At 42.4% G+C, this 17,202-nt stretch overlaps 1 protein-coding gene across 1 annotated transcript in view; it reads left to right on the top strand.

Annotated features, from left to right (window-relative positions):
• pdzrn4 (PDZ domain containing ring finger 4) overlaps nucleotides 1–16,767 on the top strand; it is a gene marked incomplete at both ends in the record, with an annotated part of 31,345 nt that extends 14,578 nt beyond the window's left edge. The window contains 8 exons of the mRNA XM_083999467.1: nucleotides 3,267–3,538; nucleotides 4,461–4,563; nucleotides 9,536–9,634; nucleotides 11,363–11,425; nucleotides 13,598–13,699; nucleotides 13,917–14,033; nucleotides 15,012–16,076; nucleotides 16,195–16,767. Of these exons, the coding sequence (XP_083855593.1) occupies nucleotides 3,267–3,538; nucleotides 4,461–4,563; nucleotides 9,536–9,634; nucleotides 11,363–11,425; nucleotides 13,598–13,699; nucleotides 13,917–14,033; nucleotides 15,012–16,076; nucleotides 16,195–16,767 (2,394 nt within the window). The remainder of the gene's footprint in view (nucleotides 1–3,266; nucleotides 3,539–4,460; nucleotides 4,564–9,535; nucleotides 9,635–11,362; nucleotides 11,426–13,597; nucleotides 13,700–13,916; nucleotides 14,034–15,011; nucleotides 16,077–16,194) is intronic.
• Between the last annotated feature and the right edge of the window lie 435 nt (nucleotides 16,768–17,202).

Raw genomic sequence — 17,202 nt, 5'->3', positions numbered from 1 at the left:
CTTGACATGGACCTTCTATTGAGCATAGTGAATGCCTCCGTGCTGGTGACTGATTGGCTTTCACTGTGTTATTTTCAACCCAGTCTCAACACATGTAACAGCCATTTCCACACCATGGTCCGCTAGTGACCCCTCATAGTCAGTGATGTGTGTAATTGGCGCATCAGGGGGAGTAAAACGTTGCATTAATAGCCGATAGCTGAGACTCGCTCTGTCTTATATGCGTGACCTTAAAAGCCTGTGTAGAGTCATGTCAGGCTGTGAAATATGGCATACCTATTCAACAATCCACTGAAGTTTTTTGAGAGCACAAGAGGTCATGATTAATTGAGGTTGTCTGACACATGGTTATTCCACTATACAGAATCAAAATGTAATATTTGGTCAAACTGAATCCAGTATCTGACATTGTGACATTTGTTTTTACCATGCTCAAGAAATGTGTTATTTCTGAGACAATCTAGGCTAAAGGATTTCCAAAATAGTTACAAACCAAAACAATGATACTAAGCTAGGAAAGTCTGAGCTAGCCTGTGCTCGAAAAACCTTGAAATACTTTTTCTTATAAGACGGTTTCATTTTGATTATGCTACATATTAGTGCTTCAATGTCATTAATTAGGAAGTAGTATTGAAACATGATAAAAAAGAAAAAAGAACTAGCTGAACATCCTGTTGAAGATGCTTAGCATAAGACAGCTGGGTAACAAAAGCTGTTGCCATTTTGAGTTTAGAAGAACTTGATGTGGTATAAGGCTTTTACATGTATATTTGTATCAACAATTATCAACGTTAACAATATGAATTGCTAATAGTCTAAAGGTTTTTAGCTTACTTGGGAAACTGTCTTACAAAAACAATAGGTAACTGAGGGAGCGATAACAAATGGGCTGATAACAAGTAAATGGCAGTTTCACATTATCAGTGTGTTCACAAAGGACACTCATAAGAGTAGGCTACATTCAATCCTCCTAAACTATATAACACACAACTTTGAACCTTGACCTTTAGGAAGGAGTGTTTGGACAGCCTTGCTTTGGTTTAGGGCTACTGGGAACCATTTTTATTGGCAATAGTAACCTTTAACTTGAGAGGTATATGAAGGCTGCACGAGATTGTTGGTTCATTACAGCAGTCCCTATAGACAACCCTGACCTCAGACTATTTTTAGCGGTCTTGGAGCTTTCCTACGTTGTGTCAGATGATGTAATGATACTGTCTCGGTGTCAACTTGGTCACTGGCTTGCAGCTGAGTGATGAGAAAGGGAACCACTAATAAAAATGGAATTACTGTTGGATATTGATGGAATCCACTCACTTACACGTCTCAGTGCTGGTATCCAACTTGCATGTATAGCTCCTATATCCTTGCCAACATACACATATGGAATGGAGGATCCCACACTATGAACTAAACCACAATCCCTTTGGGGAAGCAGACTTTGCAAGGATAAAAGATAGGAAATAATAAGATAAATTATTCCACACAAAAAAGGGATATTGTTAGAAATACAGTTTTATGTCACTAAGATTTAATTCAGTCAGAAAATAGAACAAAGAGAAATATGGGATTCAAAGATCAAAAATTATTACAAATCTATCCGCACAATCAACATCTTTGTTATCTCAGAGATTTAAACATTTCCTCTAACTCGACTGCTTCTCTTTACTTCATCACTTGTGCTTTAATTATCCCTAATGCTTTGTAAAGTCAGTGTATACGATGTACGAAATGTGTGAAGCACACAAACACATAAAAGCTGCACGTTCTGAGCCATTATCCCCGGTCTTTGTCGCATCTGCTGTCCATTAATCAGCCCCCAGTTAGCTCATCAACAGGCAGATTGAATAGAGGAACAACAGCAGGTAAAGACACTGGCAGGTGTACCCCCACAATCACTTCCTGCTTCCCAGACCATTCCCCCTGATTGGAGATTAATGTGTCCATCTGGTCCTAATTCCAACTTTAAAATGTTGTCGAACTTTCTCTACACTTTGTCAAAGATGCACAAATGAGATAGTTAAATGGTGTTAAGGGTGTTATATGGCAGAATAATATCACACAATAATAGAGGTCACGGGTCCCATGCAGTCATGCATTAATTTCTATCATAGCGGCAGATGGTAGTAAAAGGTTTTGCAACACTTTCTAAACTTGTGTCATTAATTTAAAAAAAAGTTGTGTCCAATCCAACATACCTAATTAAATAAGCCCATACTGCCACTTAAAGAATACAGCTTTTGCTCTCCTCCCCCAGTAATGATGCTGATATTGGCATATAAGTTCTTTACCCACACCCTCAGACATCCAAAATCAATGCAGTTAATCAACTTCAGGGTGTGACAGATTGAAAATGAACTTGAGCAAAGGTGTAGGCTTTCAGAAGGATTGTAATTGGGTCAAACAAAGTGACAAGGTGCCAGAGATGGAGAAAATGCACGGCTGTACGAGTTTGTTTTCAGGCTGACAGCTGTCAGTATGTCGTCCCTCACACCTTCTCCACTGATTCCCTCGTGGCACAACCTTTTCTAAACTTGCAAATTAAGTAGGCGCTGCTCGCTAAAAACTGATATTCCCAATGGAGCGAGGTGTACCTCCCGCTGCTCTCCCCCACTTTGCTGCTCATTTGCCTAAATTGGTGTTATCATTCTATGCCTAATGGACGTAATGGTTGGAACACGATGTAAATAATGCACTTAAGTTAGGCAGATCTGAAAAGCAATACTGGAACAAAACAGAATGAGAATTATTAAAGCTTGGTTTGGGGAGTTTTTCCTCCTTTGGAAAATACAAAATTATGAGCTGCTCCACAACAAATTGTCTGAGCCTGTTAAGAAGAATAATATGTTATGTCCTCATTTAGTCAAGAATTACTGCCTACGGTCTTTTAAAAAAAAAAAATCATGAAAATTCATAGTTGCTTAAGAAGGAGCTATTCAGCAGCTAACTGTAGGAGGAAGGCATCATGTGGATCCCAGGTGTGAATGTGAAATAGGCTGTTTCTGAAAGCAGCATGTATGTCTGTCAGAGTGTCCCTGGATATATGAAGGTTAGGAAAAAAACACAATGAGTGTGCACACCTCTCCCTGGACTTGTTGCTTCTTTTCAGAGACACTACATATTTCAATGCCGTGAGGAATTTCAGGTGACATGCTTCCACGCTAGTCTACCACATCAAACAGATACAGTAGGACAGGGTGTTTTTGTGATTAGTGTTTCCTGATGAAGCTCTCGGTCAAGTGACTCTTTGTTCTTTGTTTCCCAAGGTGAATGGGCGCGACTTCTCCAAGGTCGAACATGACGAAGCTGTGGTGGAGGCCATCAGGCGAGACCCCATCGTTGTCCAGGTTCTCCGGCGAACACCCACCAGGGCCACACAGGCTGTTGCACACAACCACAGTGGCACACCACAGGATGTGTGCGTTGTCGATGTTTGCACGCAAACAGACATCACCTTCGAGCACATCATGGCTCTGGCCAAGCTTCGACCCGCTACCCCACCCGTCCCTGATATCTGCCCCTTCCTTTTGTCCGACAGGTGAGCAAATCACAGTGCACAATGTTAGACCCTTCCACACACACACACACACACACACACGGAAATGATACAGACAGGTTGGATGTTTTTATCTCTCATACCATGGTAGTTTTTAAGCAGGTGGATCATAGTGTGGAAACTCCCTGCAGAGCTGGGCCTGTGATATCATTATGCATAACCAAAGGCGCATGCAATAATTGCTTCTGTGTGCTACATCCATTTTCTTTAATGGGGGCTTTTGCTGGGCGATTAAAAGCCAATGGTCTGATAGAGCTGGCATTCTGGCGCTACATCCATTCTGTAGCTATTTATAGGGCTTTGCTGGGAAGCAAATGAAATCAATTTGTCCTATAAAACTACAAATCTGCCAGTGTTGGTCAATGATTATGGAGATGCAGTTACAGTATCATGGTGACAATTTACAGAGGTCATGACTTTTATAGCAGGAACAGTTGATGTCTTCATTGCTTGTTCAGAGTTTTGTTGCAGAATGAGATGAACATTATTTAAAAAAAGAAGAAAAAAAGCATCACATGCACATGGAAGAATACGCCAGGGATCTCAGGCACCTTAATTCACAATTAGGACGTCTTAAAAACCTCATTTGTTGGGTGTCTCAACAATTAAGAAAATGATTTTCTTTTTATCATAGTGGTTATTGGTGATGCTGCTTTTGGAAGAGATTTGAAAGCCTCATTTGTGGCTTTCATGTCCAATAAACAAATCCATTATGCAAAATTTACATCACTTTTATCTAATGCATACAGCGAAAAGTTCTTCAAGGCCTGGATATTTGCTGGATGGCTGTTGATGTAACAAATATACAAACATATTTACTGTATACACACACTGAACACTTGCAAATGAGAATTTACAGTAATGATCTTCAACACAACCCACTTTTCCTCTGTTTTCTCTCTAGCTGTCATTCCATCCACACCATGGAGCACGAGTTCTACGAATGTCCAGAGTACCTGTCGAACACCCCAGCAGAGGTGGAGAGGCCTGAAGAGTATGAGTATGAGGTACAGTTTTGCATAAATTGCCCTTTTTACTTCAGGAGTACAATCTACTAGGACGTTCTGCTTTAAAAAATACTGGAATTCAGCCTTCCTTTAGTATTTTATAAACTGAAAAATTGCTACTACTGTTCAGTTTTCATTGAACTTGAGGACAAACATGGCGCAACTCAAGGGGAGAGATGTCCGCCCAGAAATACTCTAATAAGTATGTCTGTGCTGCAGAACTACTCATTGGACTGTTTGTGGCTCCCCAAGCTATTGAATAGCCTCAATGTTTTTCCCCTGGTGCAGTGGGATATGAGGCCGCCATTGTGTCAATAATACAAAATCCCAGGAAATAAACCAAGGCTAGCCCCTTTTCACATGAAGCTCAGGAGTCCCATAACAATACAAGAGAAATTGCCTACCACAATAATACTAGAAAATTGGCAGCCTTTTGTCAAAGCGTCATATTCTCTTTAGATTGTTCCATGTAGCATAGCGCTGTCCCTGGGTCTGAGAGGTACAGTATAAGGCCATTCTTCATGTGATGGTACCAAAAGAAATACCTCTCTGTTGTGTTACCAGTGTGCTCCACTCACAAACAGTAGAGTTTCTTTCATCATGAACTCTCCTGCAGATACAGTTGTGCTCCTTTGACTGTCACTCCAAACAGAAAAGTGATTGTGAAAAAGCAAGCACTCACCTCATCAGGAGAAAAACGAATTAAAAACAGTATGAAAATGATTGAGTTTATATAAAACATAACAAAATCCACCCCGCTACATGTATCAGAAGACTGCAGTGTCTCATAGTCAATGATTTCCACAAGTGTCTCCACATGCATCACACAGGTCAGACAGTGGATCTTGAGGTCACGCTATAGGTGACAGTGATGGGTGACGTTTGCCACCGTCAGTGGTCCGACCTACTTTAATAGGCACTCCCCGGTTCAGTGAACTGCATTGTGGGTCATTAGGATTCCTCCGCTGCCAGCTGCGGCCTCACTTCATATCGTCATCTGGAGTCTCCTGTGTGGGTTGGGGGTGGAAGTCGGTGGGGGTTGGAGCGAGGATGTGGGATAATAGCGGTAGTATCAGAACAAAGTTGGTTTTAAAGCATGAACACACACATACACACCTAGTTTAAAAAAAAAAAAACTCCCATCCCCTCCTGCCAGACACAAATTGGTCATCCACACTTACCTCTGTCCGTCCATGTGTATCTAACTGAAACATGAATGGCTTTCCTCTTGGATGAAACAGAAGAGGGCTGCCATTCCCAGGAACATTACGTATGACAGACAGGTTGAGCTTCACTTCAAAATGATTGTCCACATGGGTACTCCTGCTGTCATAATACTCCTGTCAAGTCTACCGCACTGTAATATCACCAGGTAGCAGACAATAGAGACCAGCTTGCAGGTTCACAAAGGAACAGCGAATCATTCCAATTATGAGCACAATTCTAGAGAGTTAGTTAATAATAAGTTAAGTTAATAATAATTTCAATCCTTTCCGGGTATTTGTATCTACTTCCCAGGCACAGCAGTGTTAAATTATGTCGGATTTTAATGAAAGCTCTATTTATCCACCAGGTTATGCCGTGCAGTTAATAAAGTGGCAGCAGTCTGCAAGAGAGCAGCCAGTTAGCTGTTTGCCAAATTAGTCAAAATAAACGTGTCTTAATGATGGATTATCAACAGATGCCAAGCTTCAAATGCAACATTTTCTTAATCCCCCAAATAAATAAATAAAACAGGGGAAAAAAATGCAAAAGACTGTACAGTACAAAAGAACAAAGACTCTTTCTACAAATGTTTCTACCATTAAAGAGGTACTCGCTTTGGGAACTATATAGGGATATAAATCAATGCAGCAAAGGCCATGATAACCAGGGTCTTACTGTATAATGAGCAGTGGTGTTATAACTATAGCTCAAATATCAAATCACTGTCCTCTTTCAAAATACACTCCAGTTTGTAAGAGGTTTAAGAGTCTGATCCATCCTAAACAACTACAAGAAGAAAATGGTTTGAGGTGAGGTAATTATGGGGGGGAAAAGCAAGCTATCAACGGTAAAGCTGTCATTATAAAGCACGGTCAAACCTGACTGACTGTGCATCATGAGGATGAGGAGGTCATCATGTGCAGTGTGGAAACAATGAGCCATTGAACATTAGACTCAGCTGTAATTTTCTTGTGAATGAATCGTGAAGTAGGTTTAACTGTTGAGTGCATATTGGCCCAAAGTGTCACTAACAGATGCTTAATGCGGCTCTAAAAGTCAGGACATCAGCTTTTGTCAACATGAATTTATTTCTCATATATGTTAGTAGCATGAGGTAAATGTGATCTTTTCAATTTAACATTACTTACCACATACTGTAAATTAACAATTGTCACTATGCATGTGATTGTAATCCACGTTAAATTAGTTTGGGCATCACCGCTGTGCCATAGTCTCAGCTCCACAGTGGCACAGATTATGATCCAATCATTGCTAATCGTGCCTTTCTACAGCTTCAGCACCCACAGCTCTGCACATCTGGAGCTCATTCAGCAGTGAGCCTCGCACCACGATAACTGACTCTAGTAATCCACTAAAAACCCCAGTGTACCACCCAGTGTGTGCTGACATTAAGGCGTTAGCGCTGCCTGATCCTGCTGTGTACTGCTGTGATTCCACTGTCAGGGTTTGTTCAAATCAGCCGATGCACTAAACTGGTGAGGAGCGTGGGTAGTCGAGACCAGTGCACTGTGTTACAACATTATAAACTCCTAACACACGCCCAAGCCTTTGAAGGTCAGGGCTGTCTGCACAGGGGGTTAAATGCCACCGAAATTAATTACTTCCCCTGTCAATCTCTGCTATCGTGGTTTCCCATGACTGGGAAAAAAAGGGGGTTGGGGCTTAATTCTAGCCCCCTCCACCCACCCATCCACCCTCATCTCCTCTTTTTTTTTTTTTTTTTTTTAACACTCTATCCCACACCTCCACCTTTCACAACTTCACAGCACTGAAATGAATTTGGCAGCATGGGGTTAATAAAGATTACCCCCGCAGTTATCTTTATGTGAATACCTTTATACACAGCAGAGATCAAAAAGAGCTAGTTGCAAATCGGGTTAAATTTCGAGAATTTTCCTGTGGGAGGGGAACAGCTGGTGAAATACCATCACTATAGGCATCAAAGACTTGCCCTGTATGTTGCCACATGCTGAGTTCAGTGTGATATTGAAGGCTTTTATTTTATTGATGCACAGAGCACATGCTGCGGCTATGTGTTTGTGTTTTATATTTTACTGTACCTACAGAACCAGTACATTACGTTGCAGTGCACTGCTATACGCTGCAGGTTATACAATCCAGCAAAGAGTCATCATTCATTTTACATACTGTAGGGCTGTGCTGTCCTCCATTCATTCTGCTGGGTTGAGTTGTGCTGTGGTGACTGCTGTGGCTCCAAGTCTCAATCTGATCTCAACTGTCAAGATTGAGCAGCAGAGTGTGAACAAGTGACAATGAGGACATGAAAGGACGAAACCAATCTGGATCTGGATGTGTCCTCAGTGTGATTTCCAAATGGCAGCTTTGAGCAGCAGCTAAGTTACCTAAGACCTCATTAAGTCGTCCTTAAGGCTGCACAAATTACAATTTTTATATTAACAATGAAGAAAAGACTAATGTGTAATAGAAAAATACTTTCTTTTTCCCATCAGCTGTTGAGAACATTAACCTCTTTCAGCTATTTATTTGTGTTTTTTTCTAGTTCAGTCTTGCTTCTCTAATCAAGCCAAGACAGCAAAACAACATCTTGTAAAAAACCTCCTTACCCCTGTTACATAAGAGTGAGAGCCACAGATTGAAAGAGGCATCTGCTTGGTAGCTCTGTGTCCCTTAGTGATCATTTTGCACCTCTTTTGGTCATTTTGTGTCTCTTTTGGGTCATTTGAACAGTAACTTTAACAATTACTTCAAAGGCGGTGGTTGTAACGTCATTTGCAAAGTAGGCAGCCCTAACCACTGATGTGAATGCACCTAGAGACAGATTAAGGGCACATTTGAGATTCACTCAGACCATATTAACGGTTTAAAGTGATCTGAGGTGGTGTGAGGCACTTTGAAGGACCAACCACTGAAATTACATGCTTTGCATAAGCAGTAATACAAAGTCATTTATTCTCATTCCATTTGTTGTCAAATCCCATGAGCTGGCTTTGTTTGAAATTCCTGAAATGGCACCAAGGATACAACATCAAATATGCCGGGTGATCAGGTTTTCCTGGAACACACCAAGGAAAAGACCTGGTCGATTCATTGTATACACTTGACCCACATCTGGCTGAAATGCAATTGTGTTATGACTTCCACTAATATGCTAATTAACAAGTTGAAATAAAATTGGAAGTGACACCCACATAACCATGAAATCTTTTTTCCCCCCTCTTACTTTCAATTTCTAATTAAACACAGCAAGTGAATTGTTGTTTCCAGACTTTGGTCTTTGCAAACTAAAATTATGTTTTTGTTTACTTGCATATAACTACAACAAGGAAATGTGAAATATAATCACAAGCAGCAATTGTGGAGATGCACTCTAATGAAAGGAGTGTGAATGCTGAACACTAATGTGTGAACATGCAAGGGAGTGTGAAAGGTAGACATTTGAGGTCGCCCGGATATTGTGCATCAGTCGAAAAATAACAGAACCTTTTGGCCTAAAGCAATTTCACATATTAATGACCATGGGACAACAAAACATTCCTAAAGTGATTAGTGACGGTAATGTGGAGCGTAAAGATCTACCAGGACCTGGTCGCTCATGGGTGGTATCATTTCATCTGCAATACAGGACTGAATTCCATGCTTGAAATGATATGGTTTTGGAATCCATCCAATACATTATCGTAAAAACAAAACAAAAAACGTAACCTCATAACAGGCGTAACATTATTGGTTTTTAAGACATCATTGGTTTGTTTGTGTGTGACAGGAGGTGGAGCTGTGCAGACAGAACAGTCAGGAGAAGCTGGGTCTGACGCTGTGCTACAGGACCGACGACGAGGAGGACACAGGCATCTACGTCAGCCAGGTAGGCCCACAGAAAGAAGTTTTATCCCTGAACAGTTTCTTTTATGGAAGTGGTGGTAATTGGTTCCCAGTGCCACACAATCTTAGTTCTGTAAAATAAAAATGCCATGGCCTTGTGAACCCCCCTGAAGCTCTCTCGATGAAGTCTGGTGGAACTACTCGCGACTTCACCATCAGTTCCTGTTGGAGCAGGAATTTATTAAAAGATGAGCATGACATCCCATTTGAATTCCCATCTTTACATGCTGAAGCAGAGAGCAAGTCGAAGTGAATTAGGGAGGGAGGAGAGAAAAATGTTTGCCAGTCAAATATCAACTGAGAGTGAGCCACGCATGGCCAAAGAGGAAGTCAGGTTTGAAATGTGATTCCCGTTTCTGCCGTTTTCAATCCCTCCTCCTTTTAACGTGTTTTAATTGAAGGTTTTAATTAGGTCTGAGCAACAACCTTCTCTTCCCGCCCCCACCACAGTATGTTAAATGATACAGTCTCCCATTTAGTGTACCCCTACTGAATACCAAACACACAAAACAAAAGGGGAACACACGGCAGAGAGATTCTTTTTAAAATTCAAAGGGTTTGTGACTTGGAGAGGAGGAAAAAAATACTTCCTCATGCAAAATTGTTAACAAAAGGAAAACAAATTATTGCACTTTTTGAGACAAAGCTCGATGAATGGTAATATCATGAGGGCTTTAAATGTTACAAAACTGAATTAGAAAAATGTTCAGTGTGACTCCAGGTGCAGTTTTCAATCCCCTTACAAACACAAAGGCGAGGGTGTGAGAAGTAAGAGCTGCGACGAGGATTAGAAACACAGCCATGAGGATATAAATGGCAGAATTACAAAGACATGCAGTATATTTAGCTCCTCTCAGCTTTTATAAGAAATGACTTGTGTATAAATCTGTGAACTGTGGCAGCTCTTCCTCTGGTTTTCCACCTGTTCTTACTGAACCACACCAAGACTGAACGCAACCAAAAACAACAACACCAGCACCTTCTGAACCTGAACAGACTGTGAAAGCAAGTCCCCCACCGACAGAACACATCTATTTTTGTTTGTTTGATAAAAGGATAAAAATGCTAATTTCCCTCATTAAAATGTATATATGGATAGTATTGGTGAGACTTGGCGATTTTTTTTTTTCACTAAGGTTTTTTTTGTTGGTATCTCTCTTGATCCTCAGTGCAACAATAACAAAGTTTATCAAAGGATTGTGAGGGCTTGTTGTGTTGCTGTGCCTCATATCTATGCATTTCCAGTGGGAGGCATTTTCAGACATAAGAGGTGTTGATTCATTCAACTAGAATCATGTCTGCACCTTAAACACTTTTGACGGTTTTTAGTTTTTCTACTGTGTCTTTTTTTCCTACTCATGCTCCGTATCTATGAAGCCAATGCTCCTTCATAGAGAGTCAAGGACTCACATGTTGCCTCAGTCAGTGTCAGTCACCAGCAGCCAGGGCTTCTCAAGAAGAATAGGATACATGTTAGCATCAAGAGACAAAAAACACAATTCGTATCATGTAAGAAATAGGAGGTTGTCAGTGAGAGAATAAGTATATTCTCTTTGTAAAAAAAAAAGAGAGAGATAGAGAATGTTTTTCCTGACAGCAGAAATGAGAGCAGTGGTGTAAGAGTGCTACATCAGTGGTGTTTTTTGGGGGGGAATAGGGAGCTGCACAATGACCAGCTGTCAGCACTGATCTCCATGTTCTCTTTGTGCAGGTGGAGCCAAACAGCATAGCAGCGAGAGATGGACGCATCAAGGAAGGAGATCGTATTCTACAGGTGTGTAGTTTCATCTCAGCCGAGTATATTCACACATTATAAACTCACACAGATACTGACACTTCCTCCTGTTCTGTGTATAGTCCTGACCCTTCAGTGTTCTTCACATCCCTGGCAGGATGCTATCTGTGATATCAGCCTTGTTTTTTTTTTCTTTTTTTCCACAAAAAAACACATATATATGGAAAAATAATCCAGATTTTTTTTCTATGTGGAAAAATCCTCCAATCCCCCTTCATCCAAGCTGCTGGTGTCTCCAGTCTAGGCAAGCATATGTATATTTAATCACCTCGTTTTACCAGGGAAATTAAAGTTCTTTGTAGCTGTTACACCAGGCACTACATCATCTCCAGCACTGCTCTCTGTCTCAGTCTTGCTCTGTCTCATTATGCAAAAACACCTATGGGATCTTTCTAACCGATATCCTTCTTCAGGACACTTTGGAGAACACTGGTTGGAGTAAAGAGATAAGAAAATGGGCTGCACATCGGGGGGCGTAGGACAGACAGATACCACCATGGCTACACTTTCATATATTATGACTTTTGTACAACATAGTTTCAGTGCCCATTGTTTTCTTACTGCAACACCGGGCTAACACAGTGAAGTTTGCACCCGATGCACGCGAGCAGCTGTGTGTGACCAAGGTGAACACACCCTCGTTAAGACTTAATGAGGGACTGTCTGTTACCTGGTTCTTGTTCAGTGGCCTGTGTGAACAGAAAACTAATGTCTTCCTTGTGAGAGTGTTTTTTGTGATGTCACTATGTTGGTTCTTTTTTGTTGATGCTTTTAATGTTATTTCCTCTAACCCATGTTTGGGGTTTTCATGTTAGTCAGCTCATTTATGTTTGTTTTATTCATGTGTCTATATGCATTTGTGGATCTATACACAGCTTTGGTCGAGATACTTATTCAAATGTAAAACCTGCCCACACTCAATCCTTGTTAATGAGTTCAGTGAAAACACCTTGCACCTCTTACTGGCTTCCTCCTGATAGGCTGTTGCTGTTTGCCTGGGAGCGTATTTAATCCTCTAGAGCCTCACAGTCTGTATATTGTGTTTATAGTCCTCTTTGCATTAGATGCAGCTCTCATATCTTTGTTAGTGTACAGGCTTAATTATGACATTGGAAAACAGAACCTTAGATTCATGACAACCAAATAATTAATTGAGAGTTGTAATCTCCACATTAAGACAAAGCAAAAATAGCTGTGGTTGCAATTCTACACAAAACATAGCATCCTGATACAGTGGGGTATTTAAAGGCACTTCACATGACGCATTAACTTGCAGTGGATTTATCATTTTGACCGTTTGTCAGGCTAGAAAGAAAGATAATGTCATAATAAAAATCAGATAATGAGGGCACATTTGTCACGATATTATTTCAAATCATTATACATAATTGGGTTTTGTCCCAGTGAAAATGAATGGAAAATTCCAACTGAATAAAATGAATTAAATATAAAGATCCTGGATTAAAAAAAATAATGCATCTAGGATACAGTTTTATGTACTGTTACTGATGTATCATCACTGAGCGACACCTCAACCTGCCTCCAGTCTGAACAGCAGTGCACCACCATTACCTCTGCTCCGTATTTATTGTATATAGCACTTTGAGTATCTCCATTCTGTAGTGTTTCTGTTTCCCTGTAGTATGAATGATTGTAGGGAGCAGGGCCCGCTGTACTCCTGGCCCTATTATCTTCATCTGACAGCCCCATTACTCTAGTGAGGAAAAGATGAACGCCACCTGTCAAAGAACAGTTAATTGTGTGTCTGGATATGTGGTGAGAGCAGACTCTCGTGAGGTTGGACTATACGCGTAAGCAATTGACTTCCCTTAGTGAGCGCACAGCCTACCCATTCCTCTATCTACAGACGCAGGGAGTGGGAAGACATGATGGCAGAAAGGTGGAGAGATGAAATGAGAGATGGTCAAGCAGACATGAGGGAACAATAAAAACAAAGTGTGAAAAAGTAAAGGAGAGAGTAAAAATTATCCAAAGATGGCGATGGAGAGAAAGGTGCCTTGCAAGAATATGAAGACTTTTTTTTCATTCACATCAGTTGCATGTTTGAAATTTCAGATCTTTCGTACTCAGAACTTTCTGCAAGTTCTTTTTTTCTTAACATGACCATCTATATGTCTCTTTGATGTGCAGATAAATGGCTGTGAGGTGCAAGACAGAGAGAAAGCTGTTGCTTTGTTGTCAAGTGAAGAGGCAACGAGCATCATACTACTGGTGACAAGACCAGAAATCCAGGTAAACACACACACACATACACTCTCTCTCTCACAGGCTCCCTGCCCTCCCTTGACAACCTATGTCATGTCAAATAACAGCAGCTGCCTGCAGAGTGCCTGTTGCTTTCCTTCCAACTGTCAGCTTGATTGTGTGGAGCTTCTGCACACAGAAAACACTCACAGGCACAGAGAGAGAGAGAAAGTGAGAGGTTTCTAACAAGATGTTGTGATTTCAGCTTGAGGAGGAGGTATGGCTGGATGATGAGCAACAGGAACTTGTGGAGGAGCTGAAGAGGGAGATCCTGGAGGAGAGGAGGAAGCAGAAGGAACGCAATTTTGACAGGAGAGATGAGGTGAGAGGGTCAAGGAACAGACATGGATCAAAATGAGGCAAAAAGAGACAGATGGGTAGCTGGGAAAGATGGAAGGAAAGATTAAAGCAGAAGTAAGCGATATTTTTGTGTTAATATAAGTCTTAAATAGTTATATCTTCCGACAGCAATCACTTACATAGAGTGTTTGGACCGAAACACGGGTCTCTCAGTCGCTCTGCTCTGAGCCGAGGAGAAAACTTTTCTCGTATCCTACAAGTTTTATCCAATGAGGAGAGAGAACGGCATGAAGGGCTGTGTGTGCAGCCAAGGGATGCGCCTGAATGTGGCGACGTAGGGACGAGGACCAATAGATCCATGACGAGGGCAGGGGCTGCTAACTCCATCGGCTGAGAAGACGTTATGGTGCGTTCAAGGCAGCCCGTAACTCGTGTATTTCTGACCTGTGAAGTCGTACCAGTTCGATCTGGTACGAGTTCACGGGTCGGAAGTTACGAGTGGCCGTTATAGTGCACTTTCACAGGTGCAACAGGAAGGAAAAACACGAGTGGGTTGCCTGGAACGCTACTAAGTCGTGACTTGAAGCTGTAATTTACGGTTTCAAAAGCCTGCCTCGAACGCAGCATTAGCCAAAACGACTGGATCGCTTACTTCTGCTTTAACCTTCAAACTTCTTAAGAATATTGGTATTGGACGATTTAGCAAAACCCTGGATAATGTTCAGTGAGTGTGTTGGTTCAGGTTTCAGAAAGGTCATGGTCACTGTAAAAATCTGCTCTAACTTTATTATTGGGTGCAAATTATGGTTTCCTGTATTGAGGTCAGATTCCATCTAGCCATCAGATATTGGTATTGGATGTAAATTATGAAAAGAATAATTGTCCAATTGGATGTAATATTAAGGGACAGTTGGCTGAGCTCTTTCCCTTCAATTAAATCAGTAATCTAATCATGCAGTGGCAAATATAAATCTGTTTTTGTCCTTTCTTCATGTACCAGCATCAAGCTGAAGAGGAGATCACAACTGACACGGCTACCTGCTCCTCCAATAATCAAGACAGTGGGTTTGGACGCAGCACAGACAGTCCGGAGCATCAACCTCTGCTGTCCAGACTTCACAGGAAGAGCCCAGCCCATTGCCTGAGAGAGCGATGGCGGGCAGAGCATCCACACACTGGAAGAGGGACTGCGGCGCCACAGGACACACATTGTCAAAGGACAATGTCCAAAGGCCAAGGCCATGACGGGGTACTCAGTATTCGCAACAGTGGAGGTGGGATCCTAGGTTTAGAAAACCGCTTCCAGCAACTTCTGGAGCTCAAGTGTCAAATCCGTAATGGAGGCGAGTGTGGGGTGTACTCCATCCGACACAGTATAGAATGTAGCCTGACTGAGCAGGGAGGTGGAGGCGACGATGGGGTGGATAGTGTAGAAGAAGGGGGAGGGATGGAGCAGGAGTTGAGGATGCTGAATGAGGAACTGCGCAACATTGAGCTGGAGTGTCAGAGCATCATGCAAGCACATCAGCTGCGCCAGACCCACCAGCTGGACCCCTCACAGCCCACACCCTGTTCACCGGGACGGACCCCCAAAGATGGGCACAAGCGGCACGGCAGGCTGGCCGACATCCACGAATACCCAGAAAGGTCGGACAGCGATAAGATCAGAGAGAAGGACAGCTCCAGTGCCTACAACACAGCCGAGAGTGCGCGGTCAACGCCACTAGGTATGGAGAGATCGCCTGACCACTCTCTGCAGAGACACATCAGCATCACTAACCAGAAAAACCTCAGACTGGCCTCTTCCACACCATCCAGCCCCATCGCCATCCCTAAGCCCCATGGTACACCCAAAAGTAGCAGACCAGCAGACCCAGGCCCTGTAATCTCCAGCAGCCCAGACCAGAGCAACCCCTCCAGGTCTGAGTCAGACCCTGCCCTGCCTGCAGATGATGAGAGGTGTGAGAAGAAAGGCAGAACCAGAGAGTCCCGGAGAGGGCTTCCCTATGGGTATTCGTATCAAACTACCCCCTATCAAGGCCAAGGAGGATCCAGACAACTTCAGGTATGTATTATAAAGAACACACACAGAAGACATGTAAACTAGACATTGATTTACCCTTAGGTAAGACTCTTCTGATGTTCTGATGACAGTTCTTCTAACGGTGACCTCTGTGTTGCAGAGCTACATGCAGCTGCTACAACAGCACTCCTCCCTGGAGTATTCCCAGAGCCAGCTGAGTCTGCTCAGCGTCTGTCGAGATCCCGTGCACCGGAACGGACGCCCTGGGGAACCTCGTCTAGAGTGGAAGGTCAAGGTCCGTGCTGACGGAACAAGATATGTGGCGCGAAGACCTGCTCGTGACCGCATCCTGAGGGAAAGGGCACTCAGGATCCGGGAGGAGAGGAGCGGAGGTATGACCACAGATGACGATGCCATGAGCGAAATGAAGATGGGCCGCTACTGGAGCAAAGAGGAGAGGAAGCAGCACTTGGCACGTGCCAGGGAGCAGAGGAAGAGGAGGGAGTTCATGCAAAAGAGCCGCCTCGAGTGTCTAAGGGAGGGACCAGCCAGTGGAGCTGAGGGCAGGAAGGAGATCAATATCTTAGAACTGAGTCACAAAAAGATGATGAAGAAACGCAACAAAAAGATCCTTGACAACTGGATGACCATCCAGGAGTTGATGAGCCATGGGGCTAGAGTCCCAGAGGGGTCTAAAGTACACAACGCCTTCCTATCCGTCACAACTGTCTAATGGACATACAGCACTGCGCATTACACTGTACACTTTGATATCAGGTAGCCTGCAGTTCAGGAACTACTTTGCTTTGTTTAAGAAAGGAAAATGTATCTGCTGAGGACTTCTGTAGCATTCCTGAAGCCACTTCGTATCTACTACCACAAGAATGTTTGAAGAATTTTCCAGAACTATCATTACGAGACATCAGCCATTCAAAAACCTGACTTCTACCTGTTTTTACACCGGCTTTTTTGGTGCTCTGGCTTCTGATAGCTCATGAGTTTGGTAGCATGTTGGTTCGAACAGATTCACACATGAAAGGAATCAACACATTTACTTCATGTATACTATGTATTGTGTCTTCATACACTCCGTTCTTCTGTTTCATTGAATATGAAGCGACTTCACTTGCCTCGTTCAAGGTGGCGTTTTTTTATAATGGGGGAAAGT

Source organism: Trachurus trachurus, assembly GCF_905171665.1.
Source record: "Trachurus trachurus genome assembly, chromosome: 23".
Classification (NCBI taxonomy): domain Eukaryota; kingdom Metazoa; phylum Chordata; class Actinopteri; order Carangiformes; family Carangidae; genus Trachurus; species Trachurus trachurus.
Note: the sequence above shows the minus strand (reverse complement) of the source record. Positions and strands in the feature narration are given on the sequence as shown.